Source organism: Pan paniscus, chromosome 11, assembly GCF_029289425.2.
Source record: "Pan paniscus chromosome 11, NHGRI_mPanPan1-v2.0_pri, whole genome shotgun sequence".
Lineage (NCBI taxonomy): Eukaryota > Metazoa > Chordata > Mammalia > Primates > Hominidae > Pan > Pan paniscus.
The window spans coordinates 109,015,247-109,040,874 of NC_073260.2; the positions used below are offsets into that span (position 1 = coordinate 109,015,247).

Below are 25,628 nucleotides of genomic sequence, written 5' to 3' on the forward strand. Positions count from 1 at the left end.
TCACATCTGGCCTATAGTTTCACATGTTAACTCCTCTTAGAGCAACTAACAGCTTTATAACTGGAGCTGTAGATGGAAGCGAGGACCAATTTATGAAGCAAGCTAAGCCGGCCTCATGTTACGTTCTTTTAGTCTATAGAAGCTTTTGTGGAGTTGTCAGCATTGATGTAAGACGAAATCACAGTTAATGAGTTCTAGATTGTAACCAGTGCAACCAAAGAGGGATTGAGGGATCACTGACAGAGAAGCAGTGGTCAACTTGGAAGCAACTATGAGAAAAATTCCTCTCCTTTTAAAACATATACTTGGTTTGGGCACGGTGGCTCACCCATGAAATCCTAGCACTCCAAGAGGCCAAGGGGGGCAGATACCTTGAGTCCAGGAGTTCAAGACCAGAATGACTGACATGGCAAAACCCCATCTCTACTAAAAATACAAATGTTAGCTGGGTGTGGTGGTGTATGCCTGTAGTCCCAGCTACTTGGGAGGCTGAGGCAGGAGGATAGCCTTAGCCCTGGAGGCGGAGGTTGTGGTGAGCAATGATCATGCCACTGCGTTCCAGCCTGGGTGATGAAGCCAGACCCTCTCTCAAAACAAAGACCCCCAACCAAAAAAACACATATACTTGAGAAGGTTGACGTTTCCTTTAAAGTGGAATGAAAGTTTAATAGACGTGTGTGTACGTGTTTCTGGATTTTTTATTCTGTTCAATGGATCTATCTATGTTCCAATACCGCACTGTTTTAACTACTGTACCTTTGTAGTACTTTTTTTTTTTTTTTTTTTTTTTTTTTTTTTTGAGACAAGGTCTTGCTCTGTCATTCAGGCTGTAGTGCAGCAACACAATCTCAGCTTACCATAGCCTCGACCTCCCTGGCCTAAGCTATCCTCCCACCTCAGCCTCCTGAGTATCTGGGACTCCAGGCACAGGCCCCCAAGCCCAGCTAATTTTTGCATTTTTCAAGTAGAGACAGGGTTTCACCATATTGCCAAGGCTGGTCTCAAACTTCTGAGCTCAAGCAGTCTGCCTGCCTCGGCTTCCCAAAGTGCTGACATTTCAAGCATGAGCCACTGCACCTGACTGTAGTACCTCTTTTAACTGCTAAATTGTCTGTCCTTACTTTTTAAAAATGTTCTTGGCTATTCTAATGCATCCATTAATTCAGATTCATTCAGCAAATATTTACCCAACACCTACTATTTCCTAGATGTTTTAGGCGCTAGGCATAGAAAAGTGAAAAATACACACAAAAATATCTGCTCTCACATTGCTTGCATTTTAGTGAGGGGACACAAGTGATAACTGAAACCAACATAATCCTACATCCATGGGGACAAACATGCTTTCATTCTCTATGTTAAATAATATTGACACCAAGCAAAAATAACTAGCTTATTTGCTCTGGAAAATATTTCTTGAAGATAAGATTGTGAACCAGCTAAACAACTTATTTATCAAGACTAACAGCTTTCTCTTTAAAACTTGCCTTGATATCTTCCTCTTCCCAACGATCCAACTATCCCAACAAGTTTCTTACAAGCAAAATTCACCTGAAAAATCACCCTATTAAAGGCCGTTTCCTAATTTCCTCACTGCAAAGAACTACTGAGGTAGGTTTAGGTAATGGCCTTGATACCTAGACAAGAAAAAAAGCTAGATACTTAAGCTCCTGGCATGATGAGTTCAAAAGTCTTTTTTGAAAATGTTTTATATGTAAATACTGAGGGTTTTTAAAAATAATTTTAGAAGTCTATGTAATATTACTGATAGATGATTCTTTGAACATTTTATAGTGATAAAATTTTAGCTTCAAACCAACTTTATGCCTTCTCCCTGACTTTTTCAGAAAATAAAAAGTTGACCTAATATTTTATTTAACGCAAGACTTGGGTTTCGTTTCTCATTTAAACTTCTAAAATTTCTACTAATATAGGATTAATATCCTATCAGCCCAGTAAGTTATCATTTTTACAGATGGTTTAAGATTACAAACATGAAATTGTATTTAGCTGAATGAAATAATAGATTTATCAAGAATTAAAATTCTTGAATTAAGAAAAATTAAATGAATTTTTAAAATATTTTAATTTTCTATTAATTTTAGTTTTTATTTTTGTAGAGATGGGGGTTCTCAATTTGTTGCCCAGGCTGGTCTCAAACTCTTGAGCTCAAGCCATTCTCAGCTTCCCAAAGTGCTCGAATTGCAGGCATGAGTCACTGAGCACAGGCTCTTGGATGCTTTTTTTTTTTTGAGACGGAGTCTCGCTCAGTCCACCCAGGCTGGAGTGTAGTGGCGCGATCTCGGCTCACTGCAAGCTCTGCCTCCCGGGTTCACGCCATTCTCCTGCCTCAGCCTCCCGAGTAGCTGGGACTACAGGCGCCCGCCACCACGCTCGGCTAATTTTTTGTATTTTTAGTAGAGATGGGGTTTCTCCGTGTTAGCCAGGATGGTCTCGATCTTCTGACTTCGTGATCCGCCCGTCTCGGCCTCCCAGAGGGCTGAGATTACAGGCTTGAGCCACCGCACCTGGCCAGCTCATGGATTCTTATAATACAAATGATAAGGACTCAATGGCCTGACCTAAATTTTAATTTCCAGATTTTTAATCAACTTTAAGACATTAAACTAATATTAAAATAAATTAATTAACAAATATACTGTAATTACCCAAATTATTTTATTTTATTTATTTATTTTTTTTTTTGGAGACTAAGTCTCACTCTGTTGCCCTGGCGCTCTGGAATGCAGTGGCGTGATCTTGGCTCACTGCAACTTCTGTCTCATGAGTTCAAGCGCCAAATCATTTTATATAAAAAAGAAAACAAAACATTGAACACTAAGCATAACTTTAAATTATTTCTAGGCTGGGCACGGTGACTCAGCCTGTAGTCCCAGCTCTTTGGGAGGCCAATGCAGGTGGATTGCTTGAGCTCGGGGGTTCGAGACCAGCCTGGGCAATGTGGCAAAGCCTCGTCTCTACCAAAATTCAAAACAAATTAACCTGGTGTGGTGGCGTGCGCCTGTGGTCCCAGCTACTCCAGAAGCTGATGTGGGAGGATCACTTGAGTAGGGGAGGCGGAGGTTGCAGTGAGCCGAGACTGCGCCACTGCACTCCAGCCTGGGTGACAGAGGGAGACCCCTCTCAAAAAATTAAATAAATAAATAATCTTACACCTTATTTTAATGTATGGACTGGCTATAGATTAGCAAGATGTGCAAATCTTTTTTAATGATTACATATATGTATATATATGTGCCTTTATTTATGCATATATATTATTCAGCCACCTTAAAATGTATTAAAGTAATATATATTTGTTCAAAGGAAAAAACATTAGCACTATAGTTCTTGGTATTCTACCTTTTAATTTATCTTGTGTCTGAAAAATCCAAAATAGATTACTTTGGTTACAGTTTGTAATAATGAGAACCGTTAAACAGAAATAGGAGTATGCATTCAAAACAATAAATAAGGTATGCCTAACTGTTTTTTAAAGGTATCTTTGCAGTTTATAAAGATGTTTATTTAATAACATAATATATACTTTGTTTTATTTAATATGCTGATAAAGTTAAATTTTTTTAAGTTAATTTTTTTTGTAAGTTAAATATGCTTTAAAGCTACAATTTAAAGCCTTAGTTTAATCACTTGCTGGCATATTTACATATTTGTGTATGTCTCAATGAGTATCCATAGAGTTATATAAAAATAAATTCAAAAGAATTATTTAAAATTTTAGCTGGGCATGGTGGCTCACGCCTGTAATCCCAGCACTTTGGGAGGCCGAAGCAGGCGGATCACCAGGTCAGGAGATCGAGACCATCCTGGCTAACACGGTGAAACCCCGTCTCTACTAAAAATACAAAAAATTAGCCAGGCATGGTGGCAGGCGCCTGTAGTCCCAGCTACTCGGGAGGCTGAGGCAGGAGAATGGTGTGAAGCTTGCAGTGAGCCGAGATTGCATCACTGCACTCCAGCCTGGGCGACAGAGCGAGACTCCGTCTCAAAAAAATAAAAACATAATAAATAAATAAATAAATAAAATAAAATAAATAAAAATTTAAAAGACAAAAGACAAATTTGAAGGCTTACATATCTTTTACTGTAAATTTTAAAATGGATTGAAAACAAAAAGTAAAATTAAGATCTGCATTTTCTTCCCGTAACAACCTAGTTATTCATGCTCAGATAAACAGAAATTCTTTTTTATTCCCAAAATATTCTGTTAACTCTCTAGACTTCTTACATATGATGGAATCATTTTGGCAAGAAATTTTTTAAAGTTAAATTACTAGTAATCAAGGGCCGGGAGCGGTGGCTTATGCCTGTAACCCCAGCACTTTGGGAGGCCGAGGTGGGCAGATCACGAAGTCAGGGGCTCGAGACCAGCCTGACCAACGTGGTGAAACCCCGTCTCTACTAAAAAAATACAAAAATTAGCTGGGCATGGTGCCATGCGCCTGTAATCCCAGCTATTCAGGAGGCTGAGGCAGGAGAATCGCTTGAACCCAGTTGGTGGAGGTTTCAGTGAGCCGAGATCACGCCACTGCACTCCAGCCTGGGTGACAGAGTGAGACTCTGTCTCAAAAAAAATAAAATAAAATAAAAATAAAAATTACTAGTAATAACTATTTTTTATCGTTGTGTTTCCTATTTGTTACAACCATGTATAGCCTTTGAATAAAATGGCTTATGCGTATGTCTTATGTCCTCTGACAACTCTTCTTGATTATGTGTGTTCCAAATTCAGTTCCCTAATTCAGAATAATCAGACTGTAAAGTTTTCTTTTCTTTTTTTTTTTTTAAGATTTTATTGTTTTCTTTTCTTTTGAAACAGGGTCTTGCTCTGTCACCCAGGCTGGAGTGCAGTGGTGTGATCTCAGCTCACTGCAACCTCTGCCTCCTGGGCTCAAGCAATCATCCTGCCTCAGCCTCCCGAGTAGCTGGGACCACAGGCGTGCACCACCATGTCTGCTAATTTTTGTATTTTTTAGGAGACATGGGGTTTCACTATGTTGCCAAGGCTGGTTTTGAACTCCTGAGCTCAAGCGATCCACCCTCCTCGGCCTCCCAAAGTGCTGGGACTACAGATGTAGTTAGCCACCATGCCTGGCCTGTAAAGTTCTCTTATAAATCAAAACTTTCTTTAAATTTACTGGAATAGCCACCAGTTCAGCCAAAGAGTCAGTTTCTCAATTTATAAAAGAAAAATGTAGAAATAATTAGGCATGTGTGACATTCTCTAAATTTTAATTATGTGTGGCCAGGCCCGGTGGCTCACGCCTGAAATCCCAACATTTTGGGAGGCTGAGGCGAGAGGATCACCTGTGGTCAGGAGTTTGACACCAACCTGGCCAACATGGTGAAACCCTGTCTCTACAAAAATTAGTTGGGCACGGTGGGGCGAGCCTGTAGTCCCAGCTACTCAGGAGGCTGAGGCAGAGGAGAATCGCGTGAACTCGGGAGGCGGACGTTGCAGTGAGCCGAGATCACGCCATTGCACTCCAGCCTGGGTGACAGAGCAAGAGTCCGTCTAAAAAAAAAAATTGGAATAAATTTGGAAACAAAATTTGGAATAAAATAAAATTTGGAATAAAAAAATTATTAATATTGTTTCATGATTGTGAATGCTTATGTGCTAGTTACCAATTTAATATCATCGCTCCATTGCAAATCTACACTCTTTTGCCCTGATTCATGATCAGTCCTGAACCCTATAATCATTTTTTTGCCAACAGATAAAACGTTATGGTTCATCGACAGAGGGCGCTAGAGTGACACTGCATGGCCACAGCTACGGAAAGACACTTTTCGGTTGGGCTCCAGCCCTCTTATAATCTTCAATACACGAGCCTAACAAAGTAGCTCTAGCTGTGCCCTCAGTCTATATAGTCCCTCTTCTTAAGGCGACCTTAGACCAGGTCCAGCCACCTATATCCTCTGGCAACAGCTGACCCTTCCTGCAGACTGGCCCAGCCTGCCTATCCCCACCAGCAGTGGTGAATCACTTTTATAGGCCCCTCTAGCAAGTATCTTCACCATTGCCAGGCTGTGTGGCTGTGTTTGTAGTAAACATATCTTCTGGCCGGGGCGCGGTGGCTCACGCCTGTAATCCCAGCACTCTGGGAGGCCGAAGCGGGCGGATCATCTGAGGTCAGGAGTTCGAGACAAGCCTAGCCAACATGGTGAAACCCCGTCTCTACTAAAAATACAAAAATGAGCCGGGCGTGGTGGCGCAATCCCAGCTACTCAGGAGGCTGGGGCAGGAGAATCGCTTGAATCTGGGAGGCGGAGGCGGTAGTGAGCCGAGATCGCGCCACCGCCCTCCAGCCTGGGCAACAAGAGCGAGACTCCGTCTAAAAAAAAAAAAAAAAACATGTCTTCTTTGAAGAGGTCTGAATCTCAGCCCTGGGGTGGTGGTTGCTGACAGGAGCCCTTTCTCCTCTTTATCGTTCATTCTTCCTCAGCCTAGAGGGATGCGCTGTTTTTCCGCACTTGCTACTTCTGGATTCTTTAGAGTCCTTGTTTACTCCTTTTTGAATTCACTCACCTCCTGCTAGTTAATGATTCTTTATATTAAACTTTCCCTGTTCAAAAAACTGATGTGGTTTCTGTTTCCTGTCTGGTCCCTGATTGACGTATCTTAGAAATACAGTTTTTTCATGTACAAAGATTGGTACAATAATTGTCTCCAAAAAGATTTTGTATCAGGTTATTGAGTTCCAATGTCTTTGTCGATCAGGGACCATTGTAATATAACTTGTGGCACAAATTAAAAAGCCCTGGAGTCTCCTTCTGTTCATATGCTCCTATTCCCAGGATCATCATTGACTATATGCTTATATATTAATTTTCTGTTACCCCTCAAGAAATCATTCAACTGTCTTCTATTTTGATGATGTTCTGATATTTTTCATCTTGTGGAAGAGACCTCAGAGAAAAATAGCCCTTGAGCCTTGATGAAGAGAACCTATATAAGTTACTATAAACATCTAACACTACAACAAAACTCTAGGGTGTTGATGCTTACAACCATTTCTCTCAAGTAAAGAAATTTACTCATCCTTAAGTTACAAGAAAGCCCAATGGGCCAGAAACCACAAGATCATGAGGAGACAGTTTCCACCCAAGACTTTCAGATCAAGATGACTGCATGAAGTAGACAGCTTCCATCAGAGACTCATGAAATAAGACCTAGATGACTGGAGTCAGATCGTCAGGCTTGCATCTGCAGGCTTTTGTTTGTTATTGTTCAAGCTATTTTCTTTCTTTCTAGTTTCCTTGAAGTTTTGGATTATTAACTTTGATACCTATAAGGTCCTTATCCTTAATAATGTGTTTTGTCTCCTTAATCACTCCTTGGTAAAAGTCTAATGCTTGGCTATAATTTTTCATAATTTGGCTAAAACACAAAATCAAACTAACTATTGGGTTTATATTCTCTTTACAGGTAGGTGCCTTCATTTTCCTTTTATATTAGTTCTGTGTAATAAATCAGTAGTCAAGTTCTTCTGCTCTGACAAAAAAAAAAAAAAGGAAAGAAAGAAAAATAAATAAATACTTTCCTGGTAATTGGAGTCAACCACGAAGTGACTTTTTTTTAGAGTAACACAACAGGTCAGACGTCCGGAAATACAAAATCCCCCATCATGTTCCCCTCTATGGAAACAATATTCAGGGACTATGTAATAAAAAATTTGGCAATTTGGCAGGTCTTTGTCCCCAGCTCCTGGGAAATAATTTCCTTTTTTTTTTTTTTTTTTTGAGACAGAGTCTCACTCTGTCGCCCAGGCTGGAGTGCAGTGGCATGATCTCGGCTCATGGCAGCCTTCACCTCCTGGGTTCAAGTGATTCTCCTGCCTCAGCCTCCTGAGTAGCTGGGATTACAGGCGCACATCACCACGCCTGGCTAATTTTTGTATTTTTAGTAGAGATGGGGTTTTACCATATTGGCCAGGCTGGTCTCGAACTCCTGACCTCAAGTGATCTACCTGCCTCGGCCTCCCAAAGTGCTGGGGCTGGGATTACAGGCATGAGCTACTGCACCTGGCCCTCCTTGTTTTTTTTTTTTGTTGTTGTCGTTGTTGTTTTGTTTTGTTTTGTTTTTGAGACAGGGTCTCACTTTTTTGAGGCAGGGCCCAGGCTAGAGTGCAATGGTGCTATCTCAGCTCACTACAACCTTTGCCTCCTGGGCTCAAGTGATCCTCCTACCTCAGCCTCCCAAGTAGCTGGGACTACTGGCACACACCACCACACCCAGCTAATTTTTGTATTTTTTGTAGAGATGAGGTTTTGCCATGTTGCTTGAGCTGGTCTCAAACACCTGGACTCAAGCAATCCGCCCACCTCAGCCTCCCACAGTGATGGGATTATGGACGTGAGCCACTGTGCCTGGCCCTGGGAGATTAATTGCTAAAACCTTACAGTTGTCCAAGTGATCTGAGTATCTTTGTTATTCATTGTGGGCCCCTCAAATCACACCTGATAATTTCTGTTAGTGAAGTGCTTCAGATGTGGGCTAGCCCTGCCAAAAAGACCAACCATGTAATTAGAAGGATGGAGCTTTGAGCCATGTGGTATCAGCTTGACCTTTGAGAAAGAGGGGCTGGAGATTCAGTTCAACCACATACACAATGATTCAGTCGATCATGCCTGCGTAATGAAACCTCAATAAAAACTCTGGGAACTGAAACTTGGATGAGTTTCCCCGGCTGGCAACATGCCTTGATTATTTTCACACTTTGATGCTGGGCAGGTAACACATCCCTGAGGACGATGGAAGCTCTGCATTTGGATCCCTCCCAGATGTCACCTGATACATCTCTTCTTTTGGATGATTCTAATTTGTATCTTTTTGCTGTAATAAAATTATAATACACATACAACTTTAGTGAGTTCAGTGAAACTTTTTAGTGAATTATCAAAGTTGAGAGTGGTTGTGGGAACCCATGAATTTATAGCCAGCTGGTCAGAAGTGAGAGTTGCCCTGGGAACCCCCAAACTTGTGGCTGTTAACTGAAGTAAAGGCAGTCTTGTGGAGAATTGTGCCTACAGACTTTGCAGTTTGACAAACTCATTGTAGAAAACTCTTGCAGGAGCCAGCTTTTACAACCAAAAGAAATCAGTCCTGGAAAGGATTTTTAAACAGATGAGGTGTATTCAAAGATAATTTCACTTTTACTGATCTTACAAGAAAAGCACATTAGTGGGCTTAAGCACAGCCTTATTTTTATTTATTTATTTATTTATTTATTTATTTATTTATTTATTTTTGAGACAGAGTCTCACTCTGTCGCCCAGGCTGGAGTGCAGTGGCACGATCTCAGCTCACTGAAAGCTCTGCCTCCTGGGTTCACGCCATACTCCTGCCTCAGCCTTCCAAGTAACTGGGACTACAGGCACCCACCACCACGCCCTGCTAATTTTTTGTATTTTTTTTAGTAGAGTCGGGGTTTCACCCTATTAGCCAGGATGGTCTTGATCTCCTGACCTCGTGATCTGCCCGCCTCGGCCTCCCGAAGTGCTGGGATTACAGGCATGAGCCACTGCACCCGGCCTCCCCTAGCCTTTTTGTGTTTGCTTTTTTTTGTTTTTGTTTTTGTTTTTGTTTTTGTTTTTGAGACAAGGTCTCACTTTGTCACCCAGGCTGGAGTGCAGTGGCATGCAAGGCCTCCTGCCTTGGCCTCCCAAAGTGCTGGGATTACAGGCACGAGCCACTGCACCCAGCCGTTTTTTGCTTTAGACCTACCTGGTGATTTCTTTATCACAAATATCATTTCTTGACACCAAACGACACTTATGAAACATTGCAAAATATTACCTCACCATCTGACAACATAGGGGTAACTCCATAGGCGTATTATCACCAAAAACAAGGTTGCTCCCATGCACCTAGTGTTAAATTGATGGGGCAAAAACTAACTGCTACTAGCATATTGGACACAGATATGTTATCTTGACCAACTGATGCCTGCTTTCAGGATAGGCCCTGATATCACCTAAGGTTCACTTTCATCGACAAATTTCCATTCCCCAGCCCCTAAACATCTTTAAATAATTTAATTCAATAAGGAGGAAATCTGGGCCTTGATTTGAGTTCAAAACCTAAAAACTGAAGGGGAATTTTTGACTGCTTTCTTCTACACAAAGGCTCTTCATGTTATGCTTTCTAAGAGGCCTGAAAAGTTAAGACTAATCCTACATGCTATGGTTCAGAAGATAGTAAAGGAGTTCCCTGTCTAAGGCCAGGGCCTTACCTAGGAATTTTATAAAATGGGACAGACAATGTTTCCAAATATACAGGAATTAGACATAATTTGGGTTTCTTAAAGGAGAACATGTGCTGCCCTGTCTCAAAGACCAAGAAGATTTCAGAGTGGAGTTCAAGAAGACAAGAGTATATAGATCTCAGACAAGTTGCTCTATGCCTGCAACAAAAATGCTTCCTTTTCCTTTTAACTTTTTTTCTTGGTTTTACCTTTCTGACTCTCTTCTCAACGCTAGAGGAAAGCTTTTATTGCCCTTAGGAATGACCAAGCATAGCCTATTTGTAGTGTAGGTTTGGGGCTACAGGGATTTTTTTTTTTTTTTTTTTTTTTTTTTTTTTTTTTTTTTGAGACAGAGTCTTGCTCTGTCGCCCAGGCTGGAGTGCAATGGCACTTTCTCGGCTCACTGCAACCTCCACCTCCTGGGTTCAAGCGATTCTCCTGCCTCAGCCTCCTGAGTAGCTGGGATTAATACAAAAAATTAGCCAGGCGTGGTGGCACACACTTGTAGTCCCAGCTACTTGGGAGGCTGAGGCAGGAGAATCGCTTGAACCTGGGAGGCAGAGGTTGCAGTGAGCAAAGATCTCTGCCGACTGCCCTCCAGCCTGGGTGACAGAGTGAGACTCCATCTCAAAAAAAAAGAGACGTTCTTCGCCGAGAGTCGTCGGGGTTTCCTGCTTCAACAGTGCTTGGATGGAACCCAGCCCTCGTCCCCTGCCCCGGCCAGCCGCCCATAGCCAGCCCTCCGTCACCTCTTCACCGCGCCCTGGGACTGCCCCAAGGCCCCCGCCGCAGCTCCAGCGCCGTGCAGCAGCCGCCACCGCCGCCGCCTCTCCTTAGTCACTGCCATGACGACCGCGTCCACCTCGCGGGTGCGCCAGAACTACCACCAGGACTCAGAGGCCGCCATCAACCGCCAGATCAACCTGGAGCTCTACACCTCCTACCTTTACCTGTCCATGTCTTACTACTTTGACCTCGATGATGTGGCTTTGAAGAACTTTGCCAAATACTTTCTTCACCAATCTCATGAGGAGAGGGAACATGCTGAGAAACTGTTGAAGCTGCAGAACCAACGAGGTGGCCGAATCCTTCTTCAGGATATCAAGAAACCAGACTGTGATGACTGGGAGAGTAGGCTGAATGCGATGCAGTGTGCACTACATTTGGAAAAAAACGTGAATCAGTCACCACTGGAACTGCACAAACTGGCCACTGACAAAAATGACCCCCATTTGTGTGACTTCATTGAGACACATTGCCTGAATGAGCAGGTGAAGCCATCAAAGAATGGGGTGACCACGTGACCAACTTGTGCAAGATGAGAGCGCCCGAATCTGGCTTGGCAGAATAGAATATCTCTTTGACAAGCACACCCTGGGAGACAGTGATAATGAAAGCTAAGCCTCAGGCTAATTTCCCCATAGCCGTGGGGTGACTTCCCTGGTCACCAAGGCAGTGCATGCATGTTGGGTTTTCCTTTACCTTTTCTATAAGTTGTATCAAAACATCTACTTAAGTTCTTTGATTTGTACCATTCCTTCAAATAAAGAAATTTGGTACCCCCCTCCCAAAAAAAAAAGAATTCTGGCCAGGTGCAGTGGCTCGTGCTTGTAATCCCAGCACTTTGGGAGGCCGAGGTGGGAGGATCACTTGAGCTCAGGAGTTTGAGACCAGCCTGGTCAATATAGTAAGACCCTATCTTTATACAAAAAGAAAAAAAAAGAACTCAACAACACCAACATCTAGAAGGATCTAATTGACATTTATCAAATATTCCATCCAACAAAAAGCAGAACATACAATCTTTTAAAGCACCCAAGTAACATCTAGAAGATAGACCATATCCTGGGCCAGAAAAGCCCTCAGAAAACTGAAAAATATTGAAATCACACAGAGTGTATTTGTTGTCCCTATTTACAGATAACATGACTGTTTATGTAGAAGATCCCAACAGATCTACAAAAAATAGAGAAAGGAAAAGAAAAAGAAAAAAAGCCTTCTAAATTTAATTGGTCAGTTCAACAAGGTCTGAGACACAAGCTAAACTGTAAGAAATCAACCGTATTTCTATATCTAGCAATGAACACTGAAATTAAAACAAGCACTCCAAAAAATAAAATACTTAGTTATAAATCTAACAAAACATGTGTGGGACTTGTAGGCTGAACACCACAAAATGCCAATCAAAGAAATGAAAGAACTAAATTAACAGATACACTGTGTTCAAGGGTTAGAAAACTCAACCTAGTAAAGACCTAAATTTTCCTCAAATTTATATATAAATATATATTTTTCTATATCATATATAATTATATATAATTAAATATATATTTCTGTTTATATATTCTATATAATATGTAATATAGAAATGTATATATAATTAAATTTATAATACATTTATAAATTAAATTCCTATCAAAATTCCAGCAGGCTAGGTGCGGTGTATACTTGTAGTTCCAGCTATTCAGGAGGCTGAGGCAAGAGGACTGCTTGAGCCCAGGACTTCCAGGCTATAGTGCACTATGCTGAGTGATCAGGTGTCCACACTGAGTCCAAGGTCAATATGGTGACTTCCCAGGAGTGGGGGACCACCAGGTTGCCAAAAGAGTGGTGAATTGAACAAAGTTGGAAATGGAGCAGGTCAAAACTCCCATGCTAATCAGTAGTGGGCCCTTGCTTGTGAGTACCCAAAGCACTCCAGCCTGGGCAACATAGTGAGACCTCCTCTCTTAAAAAAGAAAAAAATACCAGCAAAACTTTTACAGATACAAACAAGCTTATTCTAAAGTTTTTGACAAAGGTGAAAAAGCAATTCAAGAAAACAAGAGTAGTCTTTTCAACAAAGGTGCTAGAGCATTCAGATATCCATAGGCAAAAAAATGAACCTCCACTTAAACCTTACAAAAATTAACTCAAAGTAAATCACAGGGTTAAATATTAGACATAGAACGCTAAAGTTTTAAAGAGAAAACAGAAGAAAAATCTTTGGGATCTAGGGCTTAATGAAGAGTTCTCAGACATGAAAACAAAAGGATAATCCATCAAAGAAAAAAACCTGATAAGTTGGACTTCATCAAAATGTAAAACTTTTAGTCTGTGAAAGACCTATAGGGAAGACAAAAAGACAAGTTACACATATGGAGAAAATACTTGCAAATCACGTGTGTGACAAAGAACTCTTATCTAGAATATATAAGGAATGCTTGAAACTGGGTCGCCTGCCACAGCAACGTGAGTGGGAGCACCAGGAACCCAGGGTTGGAGCAGGATGCCACGGATTGCTTTAGACCTTTTCCTGTTTAGAACAAAAAAGGGCAGCTCACTGCCAGTGCTCATTTAATTTTACAGAAACAGGCTCTTTGAAGCTGAAGCAAATCTGACTGACTTTTGATGCGAAAATAAAATATAAAAACCGTTCCTGAAGTTATTTCTAAACAGAACTAACATAAAAATAGTCTGAATCATCAGAATCGTCTATTTCGGAAAAACCGGATTTGTCAAATGAATCTTCGGGCAACAACTGTTTGAGAACGATGTTCACATCCCATGTAGGAATGCTATGTTTTCTAGGATCTGGCATTTTCAGTGATTGAGAATCACTCTATTTTGCAAATGGAAATAGCACTACTAAAAACAAAATGCTATGAACAGAGTGATGTCTTTTGTTTCCAAAGTCAATATTCTAGAACCACGTGAAAATAGTAATAAAAGTGAGATATTTTGTGGCAAAGTTGTGGGTAAACGCTGCAGCCACAAGCCCCGCTGGAGAGTATTCTCAGGGCAAACGGGAAAGTGGGTAAGAAAATGGCACAGAAACTAGACCTGGAAGAAATTGCCAGCTTGGATAAGGCCAAACTGAAGGCCACAGAGATGCAGAAGGACACTCTGATGACCAAAGAGACCACAGAGCAGGAGAAGTGGAGTGAAATTTCCTGAGAGCCTCGAGGATTCTCTATGACTGTCATCTGTGAGCCCCGACTTGAGATGTGGAGGAACAGCCACCTGCAAGATGGACATGCCCCACAAGCTGCGCTGTGAACCTGGGCTCTCCGAACCATGCCACCGACCTGTGAGTCTCTGAGGGGACCCGCAATGGGACTGCCAAATTCTCTGGCTTGCCCCAGGATATTATAGAAAATTATTTGTGGCCGGGCGCTGTGGCTCACACCTATAGTCCCAGCACTTTGGGAAGCTAAGGCAGGTGAATCACCTGAGGTCAGGAGTTTGAGACCAACCTATCATGGTGAAACCCCGTCTCTACTGAAAATGCCAAAATTAGCCAGCTGTAATCCCAGCTACTCAGGAGGCTGAGGCAGGAGAATGGCTTGAACCCAGGAGGCAGAGGTTGCAGTGAGCCGAGATGGCGCCACTGAACTCTAGCCTGGGTGACAGAGGGAGACTCTGCCTAAATAAATAAATAAATAAGTAATAAATAAATAAATGTATGAAAATTATTTGTATGAATAATGAAAATAAAACACAACTTGTGGCAAAAACAAAAAAGAATGCTTGAAACTCAACAGTAAAAAAACACTCCAGTTAGGAAACTAGCAAAGGACATGAAGAGACATTTCATCAGAAGATGTACAGTTGGCAAATAAGCACATGAAAAGATATTTAATATCACTAACCATTTGGGTAATGCAAATTAAGACCACGCTGTTAGAATAGTGTAAAGAAAAAATAATGACGATACCGAATTCTGGTGAAGATGAGGAAAAACTACATTTCTCATACATCTTTGGAGAGAATGTAAAATGGCTTAGCCACTCTAGAAAATAGTTTGGCAGTTTAAAAAACTAAGTGTGCAACTACCATACACCCCAGTAATGATACTTCTGGCCATTTAACCCAGAGAAATAAAAACTTACATCTACACAAAAACTATACATAAATGTTCATCAAAGCTTTGTTTGTAATAGGGGAAATCTGGAAACAACCACGATGTCCTTCAATAGGTGGATGGTTCCACAAATTGTATACATTCATACCATGGAATCCTACTCAGAAATAAAAAACAATGAACTATTGATACATAGAAAAACTTGGATAGGTTTTAAGAGCTTTAAGATGAGTGATGAGAGCCAATCTCAAAAGGCCACATACTGTATGATTTAATATATATAATATTCTCAAAATGATGAAATTATAGGGATGGAGAAATGATTAGTGATTGCCAAGGGTTAGGAATTGGGAGGAGGAGAAAATGACTCTAAAGTGGTAGCACTAGGGGTCTTCATGGTGGTGGAATAGTTCTGTATCTTGATTGTGGTGGCAGGAATCTACAACGTGTCATAAGTGACAGATAATTATACATACACATCGTCCAAGATCAATTTCCTGATTTTGTCATTATACTATAATTCAGATATAACCATTGGAGGATATGAGTGAAGGGTTCAAAGGAACTTTCTGTATTATTTTTGCATCTTTCTGTGAATCTATAATTATTTCAAAATAAAAAGTGAAAAAACACAGATCTATTCACTGTACGTTCAAGAGAAAGTTTTTGTTTAAGGCAAGGAAAATCTGCTTTGTTTATAGATATTATGAAGGTATCGAGAAAAGGACCAGCAGTGAGAGAAATACAATATTTGCAGTGTTTACTCGGCCTTTTTTCTAACACATGGCCCCTACAACGCTTCATTTTCTTCTCTTCATACACCCACAGTGAAGTTTTTTTTCAGAATTCTATTTCCTTGAGTTTGTATTGTGAAAACAAAGGTATAGTAAATACATGATCCTCCGCAATACAGGGCATTGCCTTTCCCCCACTCCCCAAAATAGAAAGAATTAACTTTGGATGGTATGAGGGAAATTCTTTACTTTTCCATCGAGGTAGCAGGGACAAAGAAAGACAGGTATTACTTTGAGAAGAACTTGATGGCAGATCTTCTCTATGGGGAAAAGGTTATCTGCTAAGACTGAGGATGATTCAAGGTTAAGTGTGATCTTGAGTAGTATTGACATGACTTGAAAGAGTCATAATGGGTTATACAATGGAGAGGAAACAAAATTTAATGAAGGACCAGTTGAGTGATCTTACGAGTTCGTGGAAAAGTGGTAAGATACTTTATTGAGCCATATTAACCTTTCTGATTCTCTACATTTTTTTTGCTATCTGTAGGGCTACCAAGACATGCAAGGGATCATCCAATCAGGATGGTCTGAAGATGAGGAAGCTTTCATATGTACCCAGCGCAGCACATCAGCCTACTTCTTGTGAACTTCTAGGAGGAGGAAGGAAACCCTATAGTGAGACTGAATTTCCTGCTAGTCAATAGTATTGAAGTCAGAGTTATTTGTCATAATAGATAAAATGTTTCTTATATAGCTGCTTTTGTGAAATATGATTCAAACTTGCCACATTAATATGAATTTTAACTTAAGGGACCTACATGATTTTGCTGCATTCTTTAGCAACACTTGTGGCCTAGGAAAGAGAAAGCAGAAATGGCCCAGTTCTGCCTCTTCTATCTTTTGAATTGTATAAAAAGAGCGAGAAAGACTCCCACAGGAGCAAAACAAACGTAGCATTGATAAGAAATATAGAACATTAAAGTGTTTCTCAGTCTCCCTTCAAACAAACAATTTTGTTTGTTTTGAAACAGGGTCTTGCTCAGTCACCCAGGCTGCGGTACAGTGGTGATCATAGCTCACTGTAACCTCGAACTCAAGTGATGGTGGCCTCAAGTGATTGTCCCACTTCAGGCTCCTGAGTTGCTGAGACTACCGCAAGTGCCACCGTGCCCTGCCAATTCTTTTTAGATGTTCTCACTACTCATCTCTAAGATTTGTCATTAGAGCTGGTAAATAAATCATCTTTGCACAGATGAAGTGGTATGAACTGGTTAAACTTGATTCTTAAAATGTAACTGTAAAGTTTCCCATGAATACTAAATATTTCCAGATACACTGATTAAAATCCAGGGTAAAACTTTAAGTGATTCTCTTAAATTGAATGTGTTATTCAATAACACACAGTTGGCCCTCCTTATCTGTGGGGGATTGTTCCAGAACCCCCGTGGATACCATAATCCACGGATACTCAAGTTCCTTAGTTGGCACTCACAGGGGGAGGTGGGATGGAGGGGGTGCGGTGAGGAGGTGCCAGATTCTGCATCCGCGGATTCTACCAATGCAGAATGCAGGTACTGTTTTTTCCATCAGGGTTGGGATTGGTCGAATCCACGAATGTAGAAACTGCTGATAGAGAGCCAACTGTATTTCAAGAACCTATCATCACGTAATTTTTTTTCTAGTTTATCTTTATCTTATAAAATGTTTAAGCTAGGCAGTGGTGCGTGCCTGTAATCCTGGCTGACACGAGAGGATAATTTCAGCCCAGGAGTTTGAATCCAGCCTGGGAAACATAACAAGACCTTATCTCTAAAAAAAAAAAAAAAAAGTTAAAAAATTTTACCTCCTAGTAAGAAAAAATTAAAATATCTAGCAACTGCCAGATTGAGTAGTATTTACTACCTATGCCTTTCACTTTCATTAAATATTATACTTAGAAAAAATCTGATCATGACTCATCTGCTTAAGAGAAACATTTCCAATATAATTTTCATAATGAATAATGTATTAAAATGTATAATATATGTTGATTTGGTCAACTATATATGACTAATTTTAATGAAAAACAATCTGAGGAAAAAATCTATGTCTTATAATCACAAGAAAAAAGTGCACTTGATAATTTCAATTTTATACACATTACTGTTATAGAGAAGTATGATGGGTTCAATAAAGTACTTTCTTTTTTTTTTTGACACAGAGTTTTGCTCTGTCGCCCAGGCTGGAGTGCAATGGCGTGATCTTGGCTCTCTGCAACCTCTGCCCCCCAGGTTCAAGTGATTTTCTGGCCTCAGCCTCCCGAGTAGCTGGGATTACAGACACGCGCCACCACGCCCGGCTAATTTTTATATTTTTAGTAGAGACGGGGTTTCACCATGTTGGCTAGGCTAGTCTCAAACTCCTGACCTCAGGTGATCTGCCCATCTTGGCTTCCCAAAGTGCTGGGATTATAGGCATGAGCCACCACACCTGGCCCTAAAGTACTTTCAAATATAAAATGTATTGGATTACAACAAAATTCTACAGGACAAGTAGAATGGAAATTAGAGTTCAGGGAGAATAAGCAAATATGGAAAAATTTAAATGCTAATAAATTTTTATTAAAGAACAAGAATTCTTTATTCCTTAGAATAAAGATGTATTTATTCACGTTTTTCTGAAAATGAATAATAGTGGCTATGAAATCACTGTGGGTATTTATACTACACTTCATGTAACATTTTTATTTTAAAGTATCTCTAATGTGCTAGAAACCGCATCTTTTGGAATGATTAAAATGTTGAAAAAATGTTATATTTCAACTTAAAATGTTTGGCAGGGGGAACTATAGCAGCAAAAAAAATGTGAAGACTGTTGTCATAGGCATCATGTGAGGCTGGAAAGTGGGATATGCTGAGTGAAGTGGGATGCAAAAATGACTAAAGTCAAGTTAACTGAGAAAAAGAGGTTCAATGGATAGAACAGTACTGGAGAGTTGCCTGGATTACGATCACAGCAGAAAGCTCCAAGTTTAAAATCTTGGAGATAAAAGAGTTCTCAGTCAAATAAAATATGCAGGCCTATGCTCAAGAGGTACTGATTTTTTGAAATTATAAATATATGTTCCTTGGAGCAAGGAATGTGTTTAAAACACTACAGATAAAAAATGGAAATTTAAAAAACCCATCATATGATTATAAATTATTAATACAAAACTCTCTAAGTAAAAAATTGTATACCACTTAAATGTGCAACATTTGAAGACTATTTAGCTAAACTATAGTATAGTCAGTAATTCAGTCACTGAAAACAATATTTATAAATAAGGGGGAAGAAACAAATCTTTTATATAGAAGAACTCCAAAGTATATATAGAGAGAGATATTCCCCTCTCTAGGAGGTGAAGCTTCATTTCTGGGTGCCCCTGACCCCCCCTGGGAGTAGGCTAGACTTAGCGACTGTTTCCAAAGACTAAGTAGGGAAAGAGAAAAATAGTAACTTTATAGTGGAGAAACCTAACAGACATCACCAAAATCGTGATGAAGGTTCACATTACGCGTGGTGTCATGTTCATATCATATAGCTGATATGACGTGACCAGAAAGACACTTTACTTTTGGGGTATTCTTTCCGAAATCCCACATCACCAGTGTAACCATGAGGAAAACATCAGACCAATTCAGATTAGGGGACATTCTACAGTGTATCTGGCCAGAACTCCTCAAGACTGTCACGGTCAGGAGAATCGCTTGAATCTGGGAGGTGGAGGTTACAGTGAGCCAAGATTGCGCCACTGCACTTCAGCCTGGGTGACAGAATGAGACTGTCTCAAAAAAACAAAAACAAAAACAAAAACAAGAACAAACAAAAAAAAGACTGCCAAGATCATGAAAAACAATGGAAGACTTAGAAACTGCCATAGACCGGAAAAGACCGGGAGGACATGACAACTCAGAATAATATGGTATCCTGGACAGGATACTATAACAGAAGGAGGACACTAATGGGAAAGTTGGTGAAATACAAATACACTCAGTAGTTTAGGTAACAGTGTTGCAGATATGTTAATTTCTTAATTTTGACACCCTTGCAATGCTAATATAGGATATTAACAAGAGTGAAAACTTAGCAAAAGGTATAAAATAACCCTCTGTACTATCTTGGTAACTTGTCTATAAAATAAAATTATTCAAAAAGGAAAAGTTTATTTCAAAACAATATTTACAATCTTTAAAAATCTATACAAAAATCCAGGTGTGGTGGCTTATGCCTGTAATCCCAACACTTTGGGAGGTTAAGAGAGGAGGATTGCCTGAGCCCAGTTTTCAAAACCAGCCTGCGCAACACAGAGACCTCCTCTCTACAAAAAATAAAAAATTAGCCAGGCACGGTGGTGTACACATGTAGTCCCAGCTACTCCGTCTGGGAGGATCGCTTGAGCCCAGGAGGGTGAGGCTTCAGTGAGGTGTGATTGTGCCACTGCACTGCAACCTGGGCGACAGAGCGAGACCCTGCCTGAAAAAAAAAAAATCTATACAAATGAAGACTGGAAGATAATTCATAAACATTTTAACAGGGTAATTTGTGGGTATGGAAATTTAAAAAATTCATTGCTACTACTTTGTATTTTCGAAATATTTTGTAATCTGTACATAAACACTGTTTTCTCCAAGCCGCCTTAGGTTTCCATATTATTCTAGGTTGATGTCTTAACAAATATTTTCTTCACTAAAGGACACATATAAAACATACTTAAGCAGAAATCTTCTACTAACCACTGTGGAGGAGCTAATAAGTTATGAGCTATAATATAAAAAATAAAATAACAATGAGATACCTAATACACATCTAATAGAATGGCCAAGATCCAAAACACAACACCAAATGCTGATGAGGATGTGGAGCAACAGGAACTCTCATTCATTGCTGGTGGGAATATAAAATGGTACAATCACTTTGGAAAACAGTTTGGCAATTTCTTAAAGTGAAACATATTCTTACCATATGAATCAGCAATTACAGAACTTGGTATTTACACAAATAAGTTGAAAACTTATGTTCACACAAAACATGCACATAGTCGTTTATAGCAGTTTTATTCATAATTGCCAAAACTTGGAAGCAACCAAGTTTCCTTCAGTAGGTGAATATTCGAACCAATAAAATATGTCCAGACAATGGAATATGTTTCAGAACTAAAAAGAAATTACCTATCAAGCCATGGAGGAAACTTAAATGCAGATTATGAAGTGAAAGAAGCCTCTGAAAAGGTTACATATTGTATGATTTGGAAAAGGGGAAAGTATGAAGACAGTAAAAAGATAAGTGGTTGCCATGACTTGGGGAATGGATGGATGAATACGCAGGGCAGAAAGGATTTTGAGGGCAGTGAAACTACTCTGTATGATGTTACAGTGGCGGATACATGTCATTATAAATTTGTCCAAACCCATAGAATGCACGAAGCAATAGTGAACCCTAATGTAAACTATGGACATTGGGTAATATGTCAATGTAGTTTCATCAATCATAAAAAATGTAACACTTTAGTGGGGGATGTTGATAATGATATAGGCTATGCATGTGTGGGGGTAGAGGGCATATGGGATACATCTGTATCTTCTCAATTTTGCCATGAATCTAAAACTGCTCTCAAAAAATAAAATCTTAAAAACAACAACAACAAAAAAACCCAAACCAGGCCAGGCACTGTGGCTCATGCCCATAATCCTACAGTTTTGGGAGGCCGAGGCAGGAGGATTGCTTGAGACCAGGAGTTTGAGATCAGCCTGGGCAACATAGGGAGACCTTGTCTCTACAAAAAAAAAAAAAAAAAAAAAAAGCTGGGGATAGTGGTATGCGACTGTAGTCCCAACTACTCCAGAGGTTGAGAGGGAAGGATCACTTGAGCCTAGGAGTTTGAGGATGCAGTGAGCCGAGATCAGGCCGTTGCACTCCGGCCTGGGCAACAGAGCAAGACCCTGTCTCAGATAATAATAATAATAATAATAATAATAATAATAATAATAAAAGACCAATCCAAGAAGAAGAAAAAAATCCCCAAACAGCAAAGTCAAACCAGTAATTTGTCATCCAGCAGTCCTTAGAAGTGAAGTTTTCATACAGAACTTTTCCCTCTACATCTAGTTGGATTTTAGACCCCGTCATAGCATAATCCTATACATACATGGAAGACAATTACTTATTTCTCCCCCTAGGTTGTAAACATGGCTAAGATACTAATATCATGCACATTATATATTTATGATCTAATTTAATCCTCACAATAGCCCTCCAAGGCAAGTGTCCTTATTCACATTTCACTGATAAGAAAATAAGTACATGAAGTTAAGAGTTGCCTAATAGCACGTATGGAAAGTGACAGAGCCATGATCAGAACTCATGCTTGACTCCAAAGTCTGTGCTCTCTTTTCTTATGTCATATCAAAGTGGTAACTATTAGTTTTTTCTCTGTAATTGAACATCGAGCACCTGAGTTACTTTTTCTAAATATTAAGATACATTAAATTTGCATTTAAAGTAAAGCCTCTGGTGTCTGTCTGGCTATCAGAGCTCAACCTCACATCCCCTGCTTATCAATAAGCTCATAAGAAAGCACATCGCCAAAATGCTGCATGGTACAATATTTACCATCACTAGTCCTAGGTGACGGTTTTCCAGGAAAAAAGAAAGGGGAGTTCCATTATCAAATAACTTTGGACTGATGGCTAAAAACCCATTTTAGAAATTCATAAAGCAAATTTAATATATTAACAGCTCTGAGATGTCTTACTTTAAAGAAAGCCATGCAACTTTGACTCTGTGTTTCTCAAATTCACTTGTCTATAGAATTTCCTTTTCCCTAATTCAGGCCTTTTAACTTCTCAAGCTATACTACTGTTCTCATAAAACACTCTGAGAAAGCTGACCTAGAAGAATCAATGGTACAAAGACAATAAAAGACATCAGTAGGTTGGTAGGTCTATTGACCAGAGCAAGAGATCATTCTACTTTCAAAGCTACACACTTCACACACCAAAATCATGGAGTAAGCACACGGAGGAAAATGAGAAAGAATGTAGACAAAGGAATAAGATGAAGCAGGGAAAAAGGCAAAATCAGGCAGCAGAGTCAAAGAGGAGTATGGCATATACACATGTGGGTAAGAGAAGCCTTAACCAAGACTGGAGATGGAGATGTAAGAAAGAAGCAAACCAAGTATCTGAGATGAGAAGTAATCAGGTCATCTAGTGATTTTTTTAAAAATCCCACTGGACGTTGGGCACGGTGACTCACGCCTGTAATCCTAGCACTCTGGGAGGCCGGGGAGGGCAGATCACCTGAGGTCAGGGGTTCCAGACCAGTATGGCCAACGTGGCAAAACCCTCTCTCTCCTAAAACTACAAAAAAAATTAGCCGGGCATGGTGGCACATGCCTGTAATCTCAGCTACTTGGGAAGCTGAGGCAGGAGAATCACTTGAACCCAGGAGGTGGAGGTTGCAGTGAGCCAAGATTGCACCACTGCACTCCAGCCTGGGCAACAGAGTGAGACTCCATCTCAAAAAAAAAAAGAAAAAAAAAAAAAAAGGCCGGGTGCGATGACTCACTCCCGTAATCCTAGCACTTTGGAAGGCCGAGGTGGATGGACCACTTGAGGTCAGGAGTTCAAAACCAGCCTGGCCAACATAGTGAAACCCTGTCTCTACTAAAAATACAAAAAAAAAAAAAAAATAGCTAGGTGTGGTGGTGGGCACCTGTAATCCCAGCTACTTGGGAGGCTGAGGCAGGATAATCGCTTGAATTCAGGAGGTGGAGGTTGCAGTGGGCCGAGGTTGCGCCACTGCACTCTAGCCTGTGTGACAGAGTGAGACTCCGTCTCAAAAAAAAAAAAAAAAAATTCCCACTGGAACGGCCCACAGTCTAGGCAGTCTTCACAAAAGGCACTAATAGTACTCACAGGTCAACTGTCAAACTCTATCTTTGCCTTGCTTCTTTCTAGTCTTTCTAAGGAGAACTCAGATTCCTTAAGACTTCTCTTATCTCATGTGCTGAAAACAACTCTCTTCTAAACACTGGTAAACCAGCTCAGCAGTAAACCTAGCTACCAGCTCATAAGCTAGTACTTCTTGGTTTTTGCCCACCTGGGAGTCAAAGCTTTGAATGCTTATTGATTTTCATGGGAAGCGAGACCTAGATTGGATTTATGACATCCCCAACTAAACTAGCTCTTTGATTAATGCTCTTTATTTTCCCCCATATTCTTGCTAACTTCCCACTATTTCCCCATCATAAGGATTAACATATAACACGAGAAAACAGTTCAATACCTGTTCATACCAATAAATTGAAGGTGCATCACTAACACTGTGTATTAAGGTAGGAAATTATGCAAGAGATACGAAGGAAGAGATTGTTGCTAATTTTTTAGAATGAAGATCTCATTTAGAAAGATTTTCATTAAAATAGTTAAAATGAATGTATTTGTAGTGAATGAAAAATGTCACTGCTCTTAAAGGGTTAACCTTTAAGTACTGTACAAGAAAAATTCATAAAGTCAAAACAAAAACACTTCCATGTGTCATACTTACCTGTTTTTTCATCCTAAAGGATTAATGAGTCTGTTGGGGTTTTTCACTTGCCCCTCCCTCTCATTCACTCAATAAATATTTTTGAAAAGAAATTTTTTTTTTGAGACAGAGTCTCGCTCTGTCACCCTGGCTGGAGAGCAGTGGGGTGATCTTGGAACACTGCAACCTCCTCCTCCCAGGTTCAAGGGATTCTCCTGCCTCAGCCTCCTGAGAAGCTGGGATTAACAGGCGCACACCACCACACCCGGCTAATTTTTGTATTTTTAGTATAGACGGGGTTTCACCATGTTATGTTGGCCAGGCTGGTCTTGAACTTCTGACCTCGTGATCCACCTGCCCTGGCCTCCCAGAGTGCTGGGATTACGGGCATGAGCCACCGCGTCCGGCGCTTTTTTTATTGAGTACCTGCACTGATGAATAAGATAGTGCCTACTTCTAAGCAGTTTACAGATTAGTAGGAAAGAGTGTAAATAAGAAACTATGTTACCCTAAGATTAGGTCACATCTTTTCCAGAGGTGATTTTTGGGTTGAGTTTTTTAGGACCAGAAGGAGTTAAACAGAATGGTCTCGTGCTGGGGACAAGCTGGGGAATGGCATGGTGTGGAGGGAGGTTGTTAGGAAATTTGAAGCTGGGAATACTTACAAGCCCAAAGGTGGAAGGTGGAAGAGTAAGTACTGGGCTGCTTTTCCTTCCAGCATCTTTTTCTAATTATAAGCCACTCCTCCTTCAGCCTTGCTGCCTCCCTGCCCCACCTAGAGGCGATGTGGGATCACAAAAAAGGCATGGGCAAGTAGCCAGAGGGGCTAGAATGTTGCCTTAGCGCCTGGACTAGATGTGTGATCTTGGGCAAGCTAGCTGCTTACCTTCTGTGAGCTTATTTTCTCATGTGTGAAATGGGGATAGTGGCACTTGGGTTAAATGAGATAATGTAGGCCAAGTTCCTGCCTCAATTCATTTGGATTTTCCTGCCCCCTCCCCTTGCTTCAGTTGTTTTGGAAATTACATTCTTTCTCCTTATAACTTTCCCATTGCTCCTCTGATCTCCATTTTGGTATACTTTTTCAAGTATCCCCACTAAGAAGGCTGACTATGGGAGAGGGCTGCACCAAGCATAGCTGGAAAAGAGCACAGAAAAGCTCTCCCAAGTGGCTAGGATGTGCCCAGCTTTCCTTCCCCGTTCCCTGCCCTCCCCTCCCCTGCCCTCCCC

At 40.4% G+C, this 25,628-nt stretch overlaps 2 protein-coding genes and 1 pseudogene across 2 annotated transcripts in view; 2 read left to right on the top strand and 1 right to left on the bottom strand.

Annotated features, from left to right (window-relative positions):
• The window catches only part of CCDC171 (coiled-coil domain containing 171), a 446,519-nt gene extending 435,290 nt beyond the window's left edge, over positions 1 to 11,229 (bottom strand). The window contains exon 1 of the mRNA XM_055092101.2: positions 11,021 to 11,229. The gene's annotated coding sequence lies outside the window, so the exon portion shown is untranslated. The remainder of the gene's footprint in view (positions 1 to 11,020) is intronic.
• On the top strand, positions 11,117 to 11,833 carry LOC100995096 (ferritin heavy chain-like; annotated as a pseudogene).
• Positions 11,834 to 13,695: 1,862 nt separating this feature from the next.
• LOC130540497 (thymosin beta-11-like) lies at positions 13,696 to 15,107 on the top strand. Its single transcript, XM_057298740.1, has one exon. It carries the CDS (start codon positions 14,076 to 14,078, stop codon positions 14,205 to 14,207), a length of 132 nt encoding a protein of 43 aa, XP_057154723.1. The 5' UTR covers positions 13,696 to 14,075; the 3' UTR covers positions 14,208 to 15,107.
• Positions 15,108 to 25,628: the final 10,521 nt, after the last annotated feature.